The sequence below is a fragment of the Mustelus asterias genome, chromosome 4 (genome assembly GCF_964213995.1).
Source record: "Mustelus asterias chromosome 4, sMusAst1.hap1.1, whole genome shotgun sequence".
Taxonomy (NCBI): Eukaryota; Metazoa; Chordata; class Chondrichthyes; order Carcharhiniformes; family Triakidae; genus Mustelus; species Mustelus asterias.
In genome coordinates, this window is record NC_135804.1 from 112,814,270 (window position 1) to 112,834,629 (window position 20,360).

General features: G+C 43.0%; 1 protein-coding gene across 1 annotated transcript in view; it reads right to left on the reverse strand.

Moving 5' to 3' along the window:
- Nucleotides 1-20,360, reverse strand: part of pof1b (POF1B actin binding protein) — a 90,369-nt gene that overhangs the window by 43,860 nt on the left and 26,149 nt on the right. Inside the window, exons 3-5 of the mRNA XM_078211653.1 lie at nucleotides 17,313-17,435; nucleotides 14,463-14,576; nucleotides 12,198-12,374 (exon numbers count right to left, since the gene is read on the reverse strand). Coding sequence (XP_078067779.1) covers nucleotides 12,198-12,374; nucleotides 14,463-14,576; nucleotides 17,313-17,435 — 414 coding nt within the window. The remainder of the gene's footprint in view (nucleotides 1-12,197; nucleotides 12,375-14,462; nucleotides 14,577-17,312; nucleotides 17,436-20,360) is intronic.

A 20,360-nucleotide genomic window follows, 5' to 3' on the forward strand; every position in this document is an offset into this window, starting at 1 on the left:
CTGTCTGGAGCCATTATCTGAACTGGGTGCTGCTTGATCCTGCATTGCTTCACATTTAAATAAACTATTTAGTAATAAATTGAGCGCGGATCTTAATATTCCACCCGGCATGACTGCATGACTGGGATACTACTGCCAACTTTTGCTAAACTTATTCAACTGACATTCTGTTGAACTAGATTGGTAACATTTCAACTGAAATATTTCCAAAGGTTAAAAACAAACTTACACGCAGAAACAATAAACAAACCAATAAATGGGGCGTGCACCATTTTGTTTAATGTGAGAAGCTGAGCTGAGGGCCTATGACCTATAGCATCGGCTATAAACAAGCTTGTAAAGAATGAGAGAAAGAAATCACAAAGTAACTGGATGATCTCAAGCTTGATTTTTAAAAGCCTTAATATGAGAAAAAGAAGGCAAAGGTAAGAAGAGTTCACTAATTGGGAGGTAGAATGCTGCAAAAGGACAATGAGTCATGATTTGAGCACACTGAAGGCAAGGAGCACGTGGGATACTCTTTGTTCTGTTTAGTTCAGAAAACAATGATAAGATCAAGAGCGAGACACACAAATAAAAAGAGAATGCAAATCATGAAGGACTGAAGTGGGAAAAGCTACACCTGTTATGTAATAAGGTCTTTCTTCTATCCTTCCCAATATGTATACCTGAGGAGATCTCCCAACGTGGGATTACTATTCAATTCCAAGATAAACTTAGTTTTATAATGCAGCTTTTGGTTACATATTTAATAAGGAAGGCAATACGGACACCCATTTGAGGTCAGAAAGACCAAGGCCTGAATTCTACACGTCCTTGGTGAGCTTCGAGGCCGGGAGCATGGAATTGCAAGGAGGGGATTCCCTCCGAGATCCCACCTGCCCCATCCAGGATGCGGTTTTACAGTGGGGCGGGCAGTGCCTTGGATGCAAATCCCACCCTTACCCTGAGTAAGGCCTTCAAGAGGCCACTTAATGGCGTTTTCCCACCGCTCTCAATTTGTAGGCTGATGGACACTGGATAGGTCTGGGGGAAGGGGAAATAAAAAAATTTTAAATCCTAAATCTTGGGTGAGTAGTCATGAACTATTTTCATAAATGGCTACCATTGCTGATCAACCGTCTTTACTGCTAAACTCCTTTTCGCAGCGCACTCCAGCCAATTCCCCCCTCATTTCTTTGTAATTACCCTTATTTAAGTTTAGCACAGTTGTTTCTGACCCTTATTTCTCACTCTCAAACTGAATGTTAAATTCTATCATGTTATGCTCACTGTTACCTCGGGGATTCTTTACTCTGAGCTGGTTTATTAAACCTGCCTCATTACACACTACTAGATCCAAAATAGCCTGATCCCTTATTGCATCCACAACATGTTGTTCTACAAAACTGTCCCGAATATACTCTATGAATTTTTCCTCATGGCTACCTCTACTAATTTGATTTTCCCAATCCAAATGAAGATAAAGTCACCAATGATTAATGTGCTGCCTTTTTTTACATCGCCTGATTTCCTCTCCAACCTAAAGTATACTACCGTTAGGGGCCAAAAGACTACTCCGTCCAGTGTTTTCTTCCCCATGTTACTTCCTACTTCCATTCATATGGATGCTACGTCTTCCAATCCAAGATTATTTATTGCTATTTTAGTTATTCCATCTCGTGCTTACAAAGCCACCCCACCACCCTTTCCCTTCTGCCTGCCCTTACAAAAGTTATATACCCCTGAATATTTAGTTCCCAGTTTTTATCTCCTTGTAACCATGTCTCTGTAATGGCTATAAGATCATACCCATTAATCTCAATTGAGGCGTAAGTTCATGTAGTTTGTGCCAAATGCTAGGTGCATTTAAGGAAAGAGCCATTAATTTAGCCTGTTTATCATTTTCCCCCTTTGGCCTGATTTGCTGCTGTCTTTTAATGTTTGTACACTCTGTCCCTTCCTGTCACACTCTGGGTATCATTACCTAAATAGCTGCAATGCTGCCATATCCTTTGCTTTGTAAGTCCATGTATCCCCTCTCTGGAACCATCCCCCCCTCCCCTCAGCCCTTCTGAAAGTCAATCAGGAGCAAGAACCCTCTGAAACCACGGGCACAGTTCAATTGTAGTCAATTAGTGTAAAATAAACTAAAGTAGCTCAGTCTTAAAGCATAAAGTCTTTTGCAATCAGAAGGAAGTTGCTGATTTTGGAATTGAACTGTGCAAAAAAGCAATGGATAATGAAGATGAATGGGAACAGAACAGAAAATAAAAAGCATTAGCAAAGTTAAATTATTAACTGCAGCAAAGATAAGATCATTTAACAGGCATTTGGGTTGCCCCACGCAAAGCCTGGATGAAAGTATTTAGAATGTCAATTTGTTCAGAACTTAATAGTGCCTCTCAAAAGCGTACAGAAAGTTTAATCAGTGACATCCATACAGCTTTCCAGCACTGAACGCTGACAGGCCTTATACTGCTTTTACAAAGAAAGCCCCTCTATCTGTTAAGGAGGTAGGTTTTATATTGACTGCAACTAAATGAGAAGAATCCCCAGTCCTACTTCCCTAGGTCAGTCAGAACCCTCCACCGTCTCCCGTCCTGATCAAGGGGTGGCACTGATTTGGAAAGTTTAATACAGGCAAGGTAACTAATGGAATGGAAAGGCCAAACAACATCAACAAGCACTCATTCTCAAATATTTACTTCAATTTCCCATCGGTTAATCAAAAGTAATGCTTCAGATTCAGCAATCACTATAAAGTTAATAACTGGTTACCTAATAACCAACAACAGGGAATACCTACTGAAATAAATTCCGTTAGTACCTTTTGAAAAGAGAAAAAAAAACTGGTTCTTTAAATGGACCAAATTTTATGTACTGTATCATATGGGCTGGAAGGTCTTTACCTTCAACACTTTCTTGTGCACCAAAGGAGGAACAAGTTCAGAATAATGTTCAATATAGATGTGATTGTTTGCTCTTTCCCCATTGCTACTGAATTGGTACAAATCTGTGGTGTTTTCAAGCTTCCTTTGCACAAATCCACATCTTCCATTTCAGGTGTAGAACTTAACTCACTGCTGTTGGGGTTTTGAGTTTAATTATCTCCAAGAAATTTAGCAATTAGCAACAGAGCAAGCACTGTGTTATTAAGCACTGTTTTAACTTGTTAAGTAACATTCCGGCACAACTCTCAAATACGGAAATGGCTTATCACCTGATTGAAATAAATACAGTACTTTTTAAAAGTACAAAGTAAAACTGTGCAAATTCTGTTAACATAAAGGGATAGGGGGTTTTAGTTCAGACAGGCAGCGTGGTCAGTGCAGGCTTGGAGGGAGGGCTAAAGGGCCTGTTCCTGTGCTGTAATTTTCTTTGTTCTAATTTGGTTAAAATGTTTCTGACAAGCCTTGTTCCCATATTTCAGATGTTTGTAGCAAACAAGGCCAGTCAATCAGGATTCTAGCAACATGCAAAATCAGCGAAAGGCGTTGCCTTTGATTTACTGTTGAATGCTTTAACCTTTTTCACAGGTGGTGCTGACTGCAGGAATGATATAACTTGACAGAAGCAACATGATTCATGAGCAAAGTAACGAGATTTTTGCTGAATGTGCGACTTCTTTTAAGACTTTGTAGGATGTGAGTGCAGCTCATCCCTAATTGCTCTTGAGAATTTGTTTCAATTATATGAGCATTCAAACTTTTCAATGCAAAAACACTTTGGGTGCGTAATCAGCATTACACAATTTACAGTGTACGTAGCGGTCTACAAAAAATATATCTGCATTTATACTCGAAACAGCAAATTCTCATGTTTGAATCATAAAATCATAGAATCCCTACAGTGCAGAAGAAGGAGGCTGTTTGTTCCATCAAGTCTGCACCGCCCACAATCCCATCCAAGCCCCATCCCCTTAACCCCATCTATTTATCCTGCTAGTCCCCTCACACTAAGAGGTAATTTAGCATGGCCAATCAACCTAACCTGTACATCTTTGGAGTGTGGGAGGGAATCGGAGTACCGGGAGGAAACCCACGCAGACACGGGGAGAACGTGCAAACTCCACACAGACAGTGATCGAAGGCTGGAATTGAACCCGGGTCCCTGATGCTATGAGGCAGCCGTGCTAACCACTGTGCCATTTACCTGGTTCTCAACCTGTACTTGGGGAATAAAATGATTTTGATCGATAATGATTCATGTCAAGGCGTTTCACAGGAACATTACAAAATGAAGTATGGCATGGAGTCACATGAGGATCTCCTTGGTCAGGTGAACAAATCTTGGTCAAAGAGGAAGGTTTTTAAGGAGTGTCTTAAAGGAGGAGAGCGAGATAGAGAGGTGTAGGGTGCGTATTCAAGAACTTGACCCTCAGTAATTGAAAGCACAGACACAAATAGTGAAGCAGTTATAATTGGGAATGCACGAGAAGCCGAAATTAGAGAAGCACAGGTATCTCAAAGGTTTGTGAGGCTGGAGGAAATTACAGAACAGGGAGGGCTGTGACCATGGAGAGATTTGTGAACAAGCAGCAGAATGAAAAAAATCAAATTCTTCAAAAAAGCTTTGTGCTTCTGCTTCCCAAATTGTCCTATTTAAATAGAAATGATAATATGAAATCAGGGGGAGCAGTTACAGTTTCCGCCCCGTTTTCAGCAGCCAAGAAACACAATGAGAGCAGAGGATTGAAGGGGGAGTCCCAAAACGGTTTTCACACTGGTGGGATTTCGCTGTCAATCGAACCTGCCCCCAGCCAATGATGTAATGGGGTTCCCGTCATGAAAGCTCAGGAACTCCATTAGCATATATTTACATATCAATAGCAGGCATCCCTGCTGGAGTCTCCTCCCTGTCCCCGCCGGCATAGTGGCAGGGTTTACAACTGGGGACCAAGCAAACAGGTAGTTACAGCCCCTGGGGGAGGAGGGTCATGGCCGGGTAGTACTTGGGAACTGACGGCACCGCCCACCACGTTGGCTATGTGGGGGCTTCTGACAGGGTGGTTTGAAGTGTGGTTTTCTTGGGGAAGGGGGTCCCTGAGTCCGTGGTGGGGAGGAGGGGCGTTCCCTGAGTCCGTGGGATATTTGTGATTCTTTCGTTATTCTTTTTGTTCTCAGATTGGGGGCACCCTTTAAAAAAAAAAGAGTGGCCCGATCGGTGAGGGGCTGAGGTTGCTGGCAGGGCAGGCTCATTCAGAGCCTGTCCACCCAGCGTGATGTCTGGGGACCCACCTCCAGGATTTCATTTGACAATGCATCAAAACATCTGGCAGGAAAAGCCAGCAGTGTGGCTGGTGGGGTACACTCCACTTTTCCTGTCTGAGTTGACACAGTGGGCCCGATTTTACCATTGCGTCGCGCCCGAATGTGGTAAAGTCGGGTGCGAGGCCATTAACGCGATCCGCGCCCCCGACCGGCAGATTGCCACTTTACCGAAACCCGGGAATGGCGGCGATTCGTGCCCAAAACGGGCGCAACAGCGATTTAAATGCATTTGCATGCATTTAAATTGAATTAATGAACTGCCCGCCCAACTTTATCAGCATTTCCCCCTTTACCGCTGCGTTTGCCAATCGGAACCGCGCCGTAATGGACCTGCTAAATAAAAGTCTGAATCGGGTGCTCCAGCTGTTGAAGAGTGCGTTCAGTGCTTCCAACGGCTCTCTGACTCAGATCGATGGTGGGGGGAGGGAGGGAGGTGGATCAGATCATTGTCTGGTCGGGGGAGGGCGGGGGGGAGGGGAGTGAGGCCAGATCGTTGTCTGATTTTGGGGGTGGGGGAGGAGGAGGAGGCGGGTCAGATGTATCTCTGGTGGGGGAGGGGGAGGGCCGATCGTTGTCTGGTGGGGAGGGAGGAGGAGGCGGGTCAGATGTTCCTCTGGGGTGGGGGGGGGGGGGAGGGAGATGTGAGACTAGACCATTCTCTGAGAAGGGGGGAATGAGTGAGGCCAGATTCTTGTCTGGGAGGGGGGGGGGGCATGAGTGAGGCCAGACCATTCTCTGGTGGGGGGGGGGGGGGGGGGAGGGGGATGAGCGAGGCCAGATTGTTGTCTGGGGGGGGGGGGGGGGCGGTGAGTGAGGCCAGACCGTTCTCTGGGGGCTGGGGGGAAGTGAGGCCAGATCGTTGTTGGGGGGGGGGGTGGGGGAAGTGAGGCCAGATCATTGTGAGAGGGGTGAGGGAGGTGGGGGGGGTGGGGAGGAGGGAGGCCCGATCGCTCACTGGTAGAGGGGGGGTGCAGATGGATCTCTGGTGGGGGGAGCGGGGGCAGGGGGAAGACCGGGGGGGCAGAAGTGGCAATCGGTCTGGGTAGTGGGGAGGTGGATAAGGGGGACAGTGATGTGTGTGGGTAGTGGTGGTGGATAAGGGGGACAGTTATGTGTGTGGGGGCCATTGCTCCCGCTTGTCGCTCTCGGGCCGCTTTCTCCGCCTTCTGTGGCTCGGGAGTGATCTGACATGGCACGCTTTTTCAAATTCTTTTCCAACTGCGCATGCGCAGTTCAGAGCTCCAATCGTTTCGGCTGCGTTAAGCCCCGCCCACAGTGCGAATGGGACTGGAGATGTTTTTTTCAGGCTGAGTGCGTATGGGGGCGCCTGAAAGCAGATTCCCAAGTCGGATCTGCATTACGCCCAGATTCAGCACGTAGAATGAAAATGGTAAAATCGGGCCCAGAATGTTAAAAAAAATTGCGCCCAAGCTATTTGATAAAAGTGCGCATAAGCGTAGCCTTAATCCTGGGTCTGAATTTCCAGCTGATCTACAATGTTGGCGTCACTTACTTTCAGCATATTTTGTCTCATCTAAATATGAGCCATCAATGAACATTATTTTTATTGCAATTATGCAAGGACTAACATATTTATCCACGAGCTAAAGCAAGATGAATAGGGGAAGCCTGCATGGGAAAGGGAGGATAAGGAGCAGGAACTAATCAAACCAAAACAGACATGCATCCTTCACAGGAAGACCTGTTTTTAACTCCATGAATTGGAGAGTAATGCAAGCTCTAGGAGGACGACATAATCAGAATTATAAAGGTTTGCCAATAAAAAATGTCACTTAAAGTCATTCATCAGGCTATGTAAAAGCCAATAATTGTAACTTTGGTTTTAGTGCTTAGCTCTTGAAATCTAGTTTTTAACATAATGCCTCTGAGCTGCTGTAGAAATTTTACTAAGGAAATGCCAATCTATGTTCACATTCAACAAGCTAAATAATACTTATAACTCAGCTTTGAAATTCAAAGTAATTTTTGTTGCTTACAAGATATAGAAAGTTATCATTAACTCATCTAAATACCTATCATGACAGGTGAGAGAATAGATCGAGTCTGGTGAATGTTCCTTAATAATAGCATTTTAAGGAATAGACATAATAGTTACAATCGCACAACAAGACTTTGGCCAGAATATTCCAGCCCTCCCATCCTCCCCCCCCACCCACCTGCACAGGTGCCGTTCGCCATTAGCCGCCGGTGGGATCTTCCAGTCCCGCCAAAATCAGTGGCAATTTGCATAGCTGTTCCTTCCCTCCACCGACAAACCTGCAGCGCGAGTTGATTTTGGCAGGACTGGAAAGACCCCACCAGCAGGAAGGGCTGAAAAATCCCAGCCAGTGTGTGATGCTTTTCTTCATCTCATGTATGCTCGGGTGCTTAAATTCATCCAGCTTTGCTTTACATCAATAATATCCTTCATGCACAGCAAATTTAGTTAAATTAATTTGGTTAAAGGACCATAATTCAGCATTCTGGACATGCACTGGAACTGTTGCTCAAGACCACAGCAGCAGCCTCTGTTCTTTTAAAAGTGTTCACAAGACTATAATGTTGCAGTTCATAAATGTTTCAATAGGCCAATTGCCAGTAGCTGGGAGGCTAAATGAAAAGCACACCTCCTAAATTACATCATTCTGGGTTAATTAAACCAGAACTCCCCATTCACAATTTAGGATTGTTATTACAAGAACAAAATCTTGCAGATGCTATAAATCGGAAATGGAAAGAAAAAAATGCTGGAAATACTTAGTAGGTCAGCCAACAGCCTTGGAGTGAGAAACAGGGAGAATGTGATGGATTTTCACCATCAAGACAGAAAGTTCAAGTTGGAAAATCTCCCGACTTGGCAGCTCTGTCTTCTTGGAAACAACTCCCGCATCTATGACTTGTACTCCGACAAGGGGTGGGGCTGCACAAGAGGGTCAGGCCCGCAGCCTCCAGAAGCAGTCTGGAGGTGGCTACAGAGGTGGGCGAGTGTTGAGGCTGGCTAACTAGAAGTTATGCTCTGGTTCTCTCAGATTTTAGCCTGAATATATAAAAGGCTCTTAAGCCCTGTCGTCCTCAACGCCACCCACCAGTCCCCATCCCAAAGTGCCCATGTCAGCACCATATCTCCTTGTACCTCTATATCTATTCATCCAGTATCCACAATGGGCAGACCTTAAGAGCCACGAGGAGATGAAAAAGAAATAAATCTTAGATCTAACAATCTAATAGAACTTTCCCTCATGTCCACTTGATATTGAAAAAGCTCTCATTCGTGAAATCCATTTAAAGGTTTTAAAGCCCCTCAAATAGTTGACCTGATGTAAAAATAGACACATTTCTATTTACTATCAACCTCTTAAAACTGACAATCAAAATATGAACTCATCCCCCTCAACTGATATAATTGGTTTTGAGGCATTTGAAACTCAGCCAAGCATTTTTAAAAAGTTCAACTGTAATAACAGCTTTTTTTAAAAAATGCCAAGAATGAAGTCTATTGGAACTGCAGTAACAGATGGCTAATGTTTTTTTCTAAACTACACCAGGTTGCCTGTAAATCAATTTACTCAAACAGTGGCCATTTGCTTGAACACTGATAGCAGCAGCCTGTTTCTTTGTCATTTTTAAACAACTTGAGATCATGACAGTTAAACACGCCTTATGCACCCTTCACAAGTGTTTATAATTCTCCCTTAAATTCATGACAACCACACTGCACATTGAGGCCCATGGAAGTGAAAATGGCATATGCTGGATCTCAGGCTAATTTCAAATGGCCCTGCTGAGCTTGGGCTTCCCACCTTCCTGATCCATCCCATCGGCAAAAATGGGATCTGCTGGAACTGGGGGCAGGACTTCACATCCAGGTCCTACCCACCATATCTGTAGGTGTCCAGAGCCTGACCAACTCCATGCAAGTCCAGCCTAATGTTTCAGGACAATGCCCTTTCCTCAGACGTGTTTCTAGCATTTTCTCTTATTTAAGTTTTGTTATTTATAGCTTTACATGGCATTCCATCCAATTAATTTTACATGGCGTCAACTCATTCATCTATTCATTTTTTAATTAAACAATTTGTAATTCAATTTGCTTATGAAAACATTTTTAATTAAACAGAAAGAATCTTTTCAAGCAAAGAACACCAACCTTTGTCGATCAGACAAAATAAATAAAATATCAACATGTTTGTTTTTACTGTAGAAGACAATGTAGCTTCACGGTTTCTCTCAGACACTCGGGGTCATTTACAACGACAATCTTTTTTTACACCATGAAATCTGCTCGGCATCTTTTCCAGAAAACCCATTTAAGATGAAAATCATGAATAATTTGCAGATGTATATGTTAACTCCATTTATCTTTCCCCCAAGACTAAATCTCTCCGTACTCTCCTACTGAAGCAATTGGCTCCTAACTAGGCGTGGTTCTACAGAGGTCACACGTTGTCCAAACGTTCACAACTCATGTAAAAGTCTTGGCTGCAAATCTAAGCCGAGCTCAATTCTGGCCTCATCTGAGGGGCGATTCTCCCAGCCCATTGTGCTGTTCTAGCAGTGCAACGGGCCGGGAGACATCAGAATAAGCTGTTTTGCGGGCTACCTGCTGGGTACCTGGGCTTCTCCGTGTCTCCGAGGCAAAACTTTACAGTGTCATCAGCTCTGCTCCGGAAATCAGCACAGCTGATTTCAATATTATCAAAGTTTGCATATCATTAGCAAGAACGGGACTGAACTCTCTGGGCACGCTAGCCTCTCCCATGGGAATTTAGGTCAGGTATGGCCTATGGGCATTTAGATAAATGGCAACACCCTAGCTGCTGTCCTCAACAAGATTAGCCAACTTACTACAGCTGGGGACCCTTCTTGTCTGCAGCTTTCCACTGGATAAATTCTTGGGAACGGGATATATTTATTGAACGAAACCCAGTATGTTAATTCATACTGCATTGTTATTGTACAGATATGTAATCAGATACTACTGCCTCATAACTTGAAACAAGAGATATCACATAGCATAAAAAAGGGTGGAGCTTAAATGGTGAATCTTGTATTATTAAAGCCAAATATTTTCCAAATAGGAGTTCATTATTTGACTGCAAAGGCAATTTGGTTTGAATTTGACAAGAAAGCTTTGATTAGTCACATCCAAGCTGCAAGTAATTTGGATCGATTATTTGTTGAAAATTAATCACTGACCCTACAGCAATTACACAGCAAATAACATTCATTTTAGTCGATATAAAGATCATATTTTACACTCCATAGGGCATGGAATTCACATCCAAGTGGAGGATCCAATTACTGTGTAGTTTAATCTACAAAACAATAAATTACATGAACTCATTAGTCGGATGAGGAATCGCAGATCTCGAGGAAGAGGCTGGCCGCATGTAATCACGCAGAACCAGTCAATTAGCTGAAGTAACATGGAGGGCAAATCCAAGTACATAACATGGGCAGGATTCAGCTCGGGAATGTCAGCATCAGCTGACATGTTTCATTGTGCATTTCCTTCAAAACACATGGGTGCAACACAACTCGATGAATGATCCCAGGCTTCTAACATTCTCCCATGAGAGAGTGGTGGAATTTGAGGTGTTGACCCCACTCTGGATCTCTTCACATCTGCTCACTCTTCAGATGTGAGGAGCTTCATCAATTAAACTCTGCCCTCAGCCCCTCAGAGTTGCCCCTCTCATCTCATGAGATTTTTGCTCATCTCTCTCCTCTGTCCTAGACCTGATTGTCATTGAAGTCAGATCAACTTTCACAGTGCGAATCAGAGAAGCCGGCCAGCTCTCAATAGTCAGGTTTTCAAAGGCACATGAGATGCATGTGCCCTATCCCCATAATCACCCCACTAATTCCCCTAACCTACACATATCGGGTCACAAAGGGGCAATTTTTCATGGCCAATCAATCTGACCCCCACATCGTTGGACCATGGGAGGAAACTGGAGCACCCAGAGGTAGCCCATGCCGATAAGCGGAGAACATGCAAACTCCACACAGCCAGACACCCAAGGCCAGATCCCAATCCCAAGAACAAATGCTCCGCATATTTTCTGGGGTTTTTTCGAGGGTCTTTGTTCCCAGACAGAACCTCTTGGCTTTGTGAATATATAAGATTTGGGCTTTTGCAGCTTTAACCAAAACAACCCCAATTCTCAGTATTAATACTTTCAGGATGAGCTACATAAAATAGTTAGGATATGTCAGTTCACCTAGAAACTTGCAGAATTAATTTGTGTAATTGGGAGAGTAGTATACCTATGTTTCACTATGCAATTTAATCAGGAAGTAATATACATTTTGTACTAGTACATCGCTTAATGGGAGAAATACCACATACACACTATTTACAGCTCTGCACAGAGACCTGCAGATACTTAAAATTGTCACTATGCCAATTCTGATAAAATTAAGCCATTTTTGGTGTTCTGTAGTTGGGGGGCAGGTGAATCCAATTGCAATTCCCAAATTGAAATTCCCAAATTGCTGGTAGGTCGATCCCTGACATAACAAAGTTTTTCTAGCTATATTCACTTGACCTCAGTAGTGGATACCTTACAAGCTAAAGATATGCCACAACTACATAAATTCAAATACACTATCGCCCCTATTATGGGTCCCGGCCAGACGTTAGCCATCTTCATTTTTTACCCACTGTGCAATGCAGACACAATAACCAGCCTCTAAAATGTTAACTCTAAACCGCAGCTACAAAACTCCATTTCAAATATTTTCCCTCCAAGCTGCAGGCAATGTCCAAAATTTGAGTCAAAAGAACTGTTTCAAGTGTCCTCTCATTTGATTTCAAATTTTTAAAGGAAGATAGCCTGGCAATCGGGAATAAACGGCAACAGTTTAACAGCCCTTTTCAATCTAACACCGCAATGCAAAACATATTACTTACAATTGCAGATTTCTATTTAAGCGTAGTACCTGGGCTGGTTGAGGACTCCGCACTCTGGCTGGTACAGGGCTTTGCATTCTGATTGGTATCGGACTATGAGCTTCTGAGCCTCCCGAGCTTCTAATGCGGGTTTCATCATATTCTTGGGAAGTGACGGAACTTCGTGTACTCCGACGTCCACTGAATTCATGTGGAGGGGTTACAGTCTGTAACACAAACAAATACTAGTTAATTCCCCATCCATAAACAACTCCAGGAAGATATCAAGCTAGTCGTCACTTCACACGTCAATTTTATCATTTTACCATTCATTCATTCACTGCATTTTAATTTTGATCTTCAAGTTAGCAGGCTGTTCAAATCTTTAACTTGTCAAGAAAATAATTTTTATTTTATTTGAAATTCTCAGCTTCAAGTAAAAACGCTATAATTTCAAAACAAAATGCAAATAGTATTATTCATCATGAGTGGCACAGTGGTTAGCACTGTTGCCTCACAGTGCCAGGGCCCCAGGTACGATCCCGGCCTTGGGTGACTGTCAATGTAGGGTTTGCTCGTTCTCCCAATGTCTGTGTGGATGTTCTGGTATCCTCTCACAGTCCAAAGCTTCTAATACAGCTTCTAATGCATGTAACAAGTTCACAGCACATGCTATTTCCCTGGCCCTGCACTCAACCTGGAACACCTAGATAACAAGGACACCTATGTCAGAATCCTATTTATTGACTACAGCTCAGCCTTCAACACTATTATTCCCACGAAACTCATCTCCAAACTCTGTGGCCTGGGCCTCGGCACCCACTCTGCGACTGGATCCTGGACTTCCTAACCCACAGACCACAATCAGTAAGGATAGGCAACAACACCCTCTCTATGATCATCCTCAACACCGGTGCCCTACAAGGCTGTGTTCTCAGCCCCCTACTATAATCCTTATACACCTATGACTGTGTGGCCAAATTCTCCTCCAATTTGATTTTCAAGTTTGCTGACGACATCACTGTAGTGGGTCGGATCGCAAACAGTGACGAGACAGAGTACAGGAATAAGATAGAGAATCTGGTGAACTGGTGCGGCAACAATAATCTCTCCCTCAATGTCAAAAAAACAAAGGAGATTGTCATCGACTTCAGGAAGTGTAAAGGAGAACATGCCCCTGTCTTCATCAATGGGGATGAAGTAGAAAGGGTCGAGAGCTTCCAGTTTTTAGGTGTCCAGATCACCAACAACCTGTCCTGATCCCCCATGCCAACACTATAGTTAAGAAAGCCCACCAACGCCTCTACTTTCTCAGAAGACTAAGGAAATTTGGCATGGCAGCTACGACTCTCATCAACCTTTACAGATGCACCATAGAAAGCATTCTTTCTGGTTGTATCACAGCTTGGTATGACTCCTGCTCTGCCCAAGGCCTCAAGGAACTACAAAAGGTCGTGAATGTAGCCCAATCCATCAGGCAAACCAGCCTCCCATCCATTGACTCTGTCTATACTTCCCGCGGCCTCGGCAAAGCAGCCAGCATAATTAAGGACCCCACCCACCCTGGACATTCTCTCTTCCACCTTCTTCCTTCGGGAAAAAGATACAAAAGTCTGAGGTCACGTACCAACTGACTCAAGAACAGCTTCTTCCCTGCTGCTGTCAGACTTTTGAATGGACTTACCTTGCATTAAGTTGATCTTTCTCTACACCCTAGCTATGACTGTAACACTACATTCTGCACTCTCTCGTTTCCTTCTCTATGAACGGTATGTTTTGTCTGTATAGCGCGCAAGAAACAATAGTTTTCACTGTATGTTAATACACATGACAATAATAAATCAAATCAAATCAAAAGACGTGCAGGTTAGGTGGATTGGCCATGCTAAATTGCCCCTTGGTGTCCAAAGATGTGTAGGCTCGGTGGAGTAACCATGATAAATGTGCAGTGTGGCACGGTGTGTCCCAGGTAAGATGCTCTTTAGGAGAGTCAGTGCAGACTGGATGAGCCGAATGGCCTCCTTCTGCACTGTGGGGATTCTGTGGTGCTATCATATTTGGTGAAGAGGTTTTAAAATCTTGTGAAATCAGCTTTATGATTATTAAACAATGCACCTATTCAGCTACTATATTTCTAAATTCAATTCATTACTGACAATTTGCAGCCAGCACATATCTGTCATGTAAATACTAAGAACCACTGTTACTTTTTAATCGGATTCAATTGTTAGATGATAAAATATTCTTTAAGATTCTCACCAACTTGTGAAAAACTGCAATGTTTAAAAAAGTGAAATCAATGTCGGCAGTTGTACCTGCACAGGACTGTGAACATGTTTTACGTAGTCTTGATTATATCGGACATCCACGTTACTTTGTGAGTATCCCGTGTCCTGATGCCATTGCAGATCCTGTGTGTTGTTATGTGCCTGTAACAGGAACAAATGCTAATTAAGCTCTACTCCTTCATCCCAGGATAGCTTTAAAACTCAAACCTTGCCATTGCAGACAACATCCATCACTTCACATTCCTACTGTTGATCATTTCAAAATCAATTTTTGTGGTTAACTTGATCAAGAAGCGCCGAGGGAATTTTTATCATGCTGATCTTTAGCGATATGGTTGCTCATAGTGTTCCACATTTCTGGCACCCAGTGTTAGCACTGAACTCCTCTCAATCCAGTACAGAACAAAAATGAAACCTCCTTAAACTTGTATTTATAATAAAGGTCATTTCACCTTCACCAGTTGCACGGTAACATCTGAGAGCCGATTCCCTTCCCACACTGGATTCCACTGGATTTACCCAGTGGGTTCTACAACATACAAGTGATCCACTCTGCCAGGTTACAATTACAGCACTGAGAGTGAAAATGAAATCCAATTAAACCCATATTTAGTGGGATACCCTATACTGCAGCATTTGGCATAGCAATTTTCAGAGCTTGAGTTGCTGAAAGTTAAAGGTAGGAACTACCTCTACTATTAACACACTGAACAATATTACCTCAATCCACAGGGTCTGATTGCTATGGTCTATTAGCAGAATATACAATTTCTGTAAAATTATTGCAGACAAGGAGACTAAGGACTGGATTTTGGTGGGGTCGAATGGCAGACAGAACCCAGAACCAACAGTGCCACCCCCATTTCTAGCAGATCACATTTTCATTGGTAGGGGAAGACAGGAGACGTGAGCAGCATAGGCACAAATTGAGCCATTTAAACTCTATGAACAGGGCAAGTAGACTTGATTTTCGGTCCAGGGACAGCCTAAACCAGCGATGTGCATCCTACAACTTTATAATGGAGGTAAAAATGCTCTTGAAGGGTAGATAGGCTATGTAGAACTGACAAATTCAAGTTATTTAAATCCCCTGCTCTTTTAAAATTTAAAAAAACTACCTGTCTGGGTTTCTGGGGGTAAGCAAAAATGTTCAAGTAGTTTCATCAGCTGTGTGTTTACATAAGTGCTATCATTATAGCTTTATTACTGTTTGACTGCTTTCCACAATTTATCGTTATCACAGTGGGGCACTGTTGTTCAGTTTGATTGACAACTCAAAGAGATTATTAAGGATTAATTGCCTATTACTTGGAATTATGAATGTTTTAAAAGGAATGAATACTTGAGGCAATTTAAATACATTGATTGGACTTTTATTAATAGGACATTTTTTTATCTATAGTAAATTATGTTATAGATACTGAGCAATTTATTTCATCTCAGCATGGCTTCTGAGATCTGCCTGTGGTGGATATTAGCTGAGTTGGCAAGGAATGTTTAATGGAAATGGGCAGTGGGTGGGGACACAATAGATGAAATGAGTTTGCACTAAGTTGGGTAGAAGGGGCCACAAGGATGGATGGATTGGCATGTAAGATATGAGGGGTCATTCAGGCTGGGTGGGGGCATGAGCTAGCATGTGTTGACATGGATGGGGCATGGGAGTTGGTAGGGTAAGCGGAGGTGTGAGGGGTGGGGGCCAGAGGGCCTAATATTTGACAAAACCACTGGGACAAAACCTCAGAACTGAGGCAGGCCTCTGCATTAGCCCATCCCAACACTTGTTGCTACCCCCATTCTGCAGGTCCATTTCCATCCCACACACCAACTGCCCCCCGCCCCCCACCACACACACCCAAGGTGCACGTGCCAAGGTGTGAAATTTCCCAACTCGAGCTATCCATCTTAGAAGCGAAAACCCGGCCCTAAGTATTTTATGTTTGAAGATTTTTAAAGCATTTACAGTATATTTTTGATGTCATAATAAAAAGAGATGCCCTGGTGTTGAAAATTTTTAAAAATACATCAAGGAGCATCTATTCTTTTGCAATCTTGCCCTTTTTGTTTATTAATTTGTGGGACATGGGCGTTGCTGGCTGGCCAGCATTTATTGCCCATCGCTAGTTGCCCGGGGGAAGTTGAGAGTCAACCACCATTGCTGTGGCTCTGGAGTTACATGCAGGCCCGACCAGGTAAGGATGGCAGATTTCCTTCCCGAATGGACATTAGTGAACCAGATGGGTTTTACTGACAATTGACAATGGTTTCATGGTCATCAGTAGATTCTTAATTCCAGATTTTTAAAATTGAATTCAAATTCCACCATCTGCCGTGGCGGGATTCAAACCCGGGTCCCCAGAATATTAGCTAAGTTTCTGGACTAATCATCTAGTGATAACACCATGAGGCCATTGCCTCCCCTACAACCTTTGTCTGTTTCTTTTTGTATACAAATGGATTCTATCCACTCAAAAAGGGCTTCATTCATACTTGGTCTCAACAACAAAAAAGTGCCAAAATCTTGCCTCTTGATGGGGCCATGGTTGGTTGATGGGAACAAGAAGGTGGGGGGGAGAATAATAAACTGACATGAATCTTACCGGGAGACAACAACAGGAGCTCAGTTAATGCAGGAGCCTCAGAGTCAGTGCAAACAATTCAACAAGTCAAGTTTAAATAGATTAATCTGCCTAGCGATAGCTACAAATCAACTAATGATTCAATTTTATTACAAAAGATACAAGTGAATGAAAATGGCTTTTATTTAAAAATAATTCTGCTGTATTATTCTTCAATTTCCAGGAGAAGATAAAGAAATTAGCGGGTAATATTGTAAGGTGGTTAGAAAATGGTTCATCACATTGTGATAATTCATACCTGCACATGAGTGTTTGGATCAAACGTCACGTAGGTTTGGTGCACTATAACTTCAGAATCTTTGGGAATATTTAACCCTTTCATGCTTTGAGCCAATATATATTGATGCTGTCGGTTCTGTACCTGTGCCACAAACAAATGGCAGATTAGATTAGATTTTAAAGCGAGGAACTAAAATGACCTCCACGCCCACAGCAGATGAAGGCTTCAGCGACCCAGACATGCACACATCGTGACACATCATCCAATTAAAACAAATTCCTGTGAGGAAAAAAAGGAGAAAAGCAAAGGAAAGAAAATATTTCCATTCATACAATGGTTTTCATGTCCCTGGGGTGTTATTGACAATTAATATGTTGACCCAAAGTGTTACAAACATATTGGAGGGATAAGCTTCAATTGATAGAATGCTTCTTCTCATGCTTTTATGCAAGTTGGATTCCACAATAATATAAAAAGTAGTGTCTCCAAATTAATTAACCTAATAGTTTAACATTTTGCAAATACAAATGTTTAATCAATTAACTTTTGTCATGTTTTGTGTGTGGATATACAGCATAATGCATCCACTGGCATTCTCCCAGTGAGTAGGTGGGGGCCCGCTATTACACCAGAGATTTTGATTTGCAGCAGCTAGTTTTACTGTCTCCAATTTACCTCAAATCTGAAACGTCATATGAAGAAACTAAAGTCCCATGTCAATGGAAAATAGTGTTTGAGTTTGCATTAAGTTGGAAATAGTAATACAATTCTGGGATTCAAGCACTGAACAGACGCTTAACATCATTAAAAGCCAATCAGTGCGAAACCCTTCCAGGAGATGTATTACTCATGAGTCTTTTCCATGTTATGTGAAAGTGATATTGCCACCCATTCTCTCTTCTGAGCAACCACTGGGAAGCTAAGCTTAGTGTACGCAGATAAGCACGTACATTTCCCTGCTGAGTAATATGCAAGCTGCCCCATAAAACGTTGCTCTTGGCTCACAATTTGACGTCACTCATCTCAGCACAGTAGTGCAGTACAACAAATCCCTTAAACAGAATTGAAGATACACAACAGTGGCTTGCAACCTTGGTGTCACTTGACCCTAAGATGAGCTTCTAACCACCTATCCATACAATCTATATTCCACCTCTGTATCACTGGCTGTATTTTAACCTGTTCAAAACCACGCGAGTGGAGTCTGAACTAAATGCCAATGGTCCATCACGTCCGTGCTCACTGACCTATACTGGCTCCTGTTTAATCAGCAGCCCAATTTTAAACTTATCTTTCTTTTCAGATCCTCCACAGCCTCTGCCCTTCTTTACTTGAGCCCCACAACCCTCAAACATCTGCTCACACTCCACCACCGCTGCAAGCGAGGGACAGAGAATTCGGCATTCAGCCAAAACACTGCAATGGGACCAGAGAATCCCGCTGGCATAAATAGCTGGAGAATCCTGCCCCTATGTTGGCGGCGTAGTAGCACAGTGGTTAGCAATGCTGGCTCCCAGCGCCAAGGACCCGGGTTCGATTCCTGGCTTGGGTCACTGTCTGTGTGGAGTTTGCACATTCCCCAGTGTCTGTGTGGGTTTCCTCCGGGTGCTCCGGTTTCCACCCACAGTCTGAAAGACATGCTGCTTAGGTGCATTGACCCGAACAGGTGCCAGAATGTGGCGACTAGGGGAATTTCACAGTAACTTCATTGCAATGTTAATGTAAGCCTTACTTGTGACTAATAAATAAACTTCACTTTAACTTTTAATTTTGGCCACTTGAACATCCCTGACTATTGGTGGCAGTGCTTTCAACTGTCAAAGCCCTAAAGCTCTGGAATTTCCTCCCTAAACCTCCCGTCTCTCTACCTTTCTTTCCTCCTTTGAAACACTCTTAAAGTCTGCCTCTATGACCAAACTTTTGGTCATTTTCCCTGGTATCTCTTGCATGTCTCAGTGTCATATTATTTTTTCATAATGCTCCTACTTTATTATATTAAAGATGTTACATAAATACCAGTCATCACTGTAAGGAGTATACTGGAACTACTGTAAGAGACAGAAATTGTATGCTCCATTTTTACTGCCCATGATCAGTGTGCTTGTATGTAAGGGCAGGAATGGGAGGGGCGTTTTCTTACTTATTTAATTGGGACAATCACTCAATGTAAGAAGTCTCACAACACCAGGTTAAAGTCCAACAGGTTTATTTGGTAGCAAATGGTATTTGCTACCAAATAAACCTGTTGGACTTTAACCTAGTGTTGTGAGACTTCTTACTGTGTTTACCGCAGTCCAATGCCGGCATCTCCACATCATGACTACCAATTAAATAATCCAGCAGCATGCTTTTGTGCGTTTACAAATAAAGAAGGTCACTTATCATACACCTCTCTAAATGATTAAAATTTACTCATCTCACAACACAAAGATTAGACAGATGAAGGTAAAGCAATAAAATCACAACTAATGATCATCTCAGTTTTGGTCACCACAGGCCAATAGTTTCTTTGATGAAATTGATGCTTCACTGAAGTGAAGGTCTTATAAAACAGAGGATCCTTAGTAAACTGTGGGTCTTCTTGTATCACATTTCCAGAAGGTTGGTTCTCAGGCAAACCTAAAGTTGGAACAGGTCATGGAAAGGGTTGGGGTTGTGTGATGGGGAGTCCTTTTACAACTTTCAAGATATTGCTGTTTATTACCTTGGCTGCTTAGATGACTTGTAGCTGGACCAATGGAACTCTACCTACAGAATAGCTTATTGGTGTTATTTTTCTTGCCGAGTTGCCTGTAGGGCTCCTAGTCTTTTTATGGCTGCTTCCCCTTAAGGAATACTGACTTCCCCTTTTCTGTTACCTTGGGGATAAATTGGTCCCTAATCTGCCCCATGCCCTTTGAGATACTGCTGCCACAAGCAACTTGCCTGGTTCTGCTGCACTGCCCCGTGCCTTTTCAACTGGTGAGGTGTCTCCCTTACTATAGCCCCTCCCAACATCAAGATTTTCCAGCCCCGCTGAAGTCAATGGACTTTTAAAATGGTCACCGTGTTTTACGGCCTCGCCCC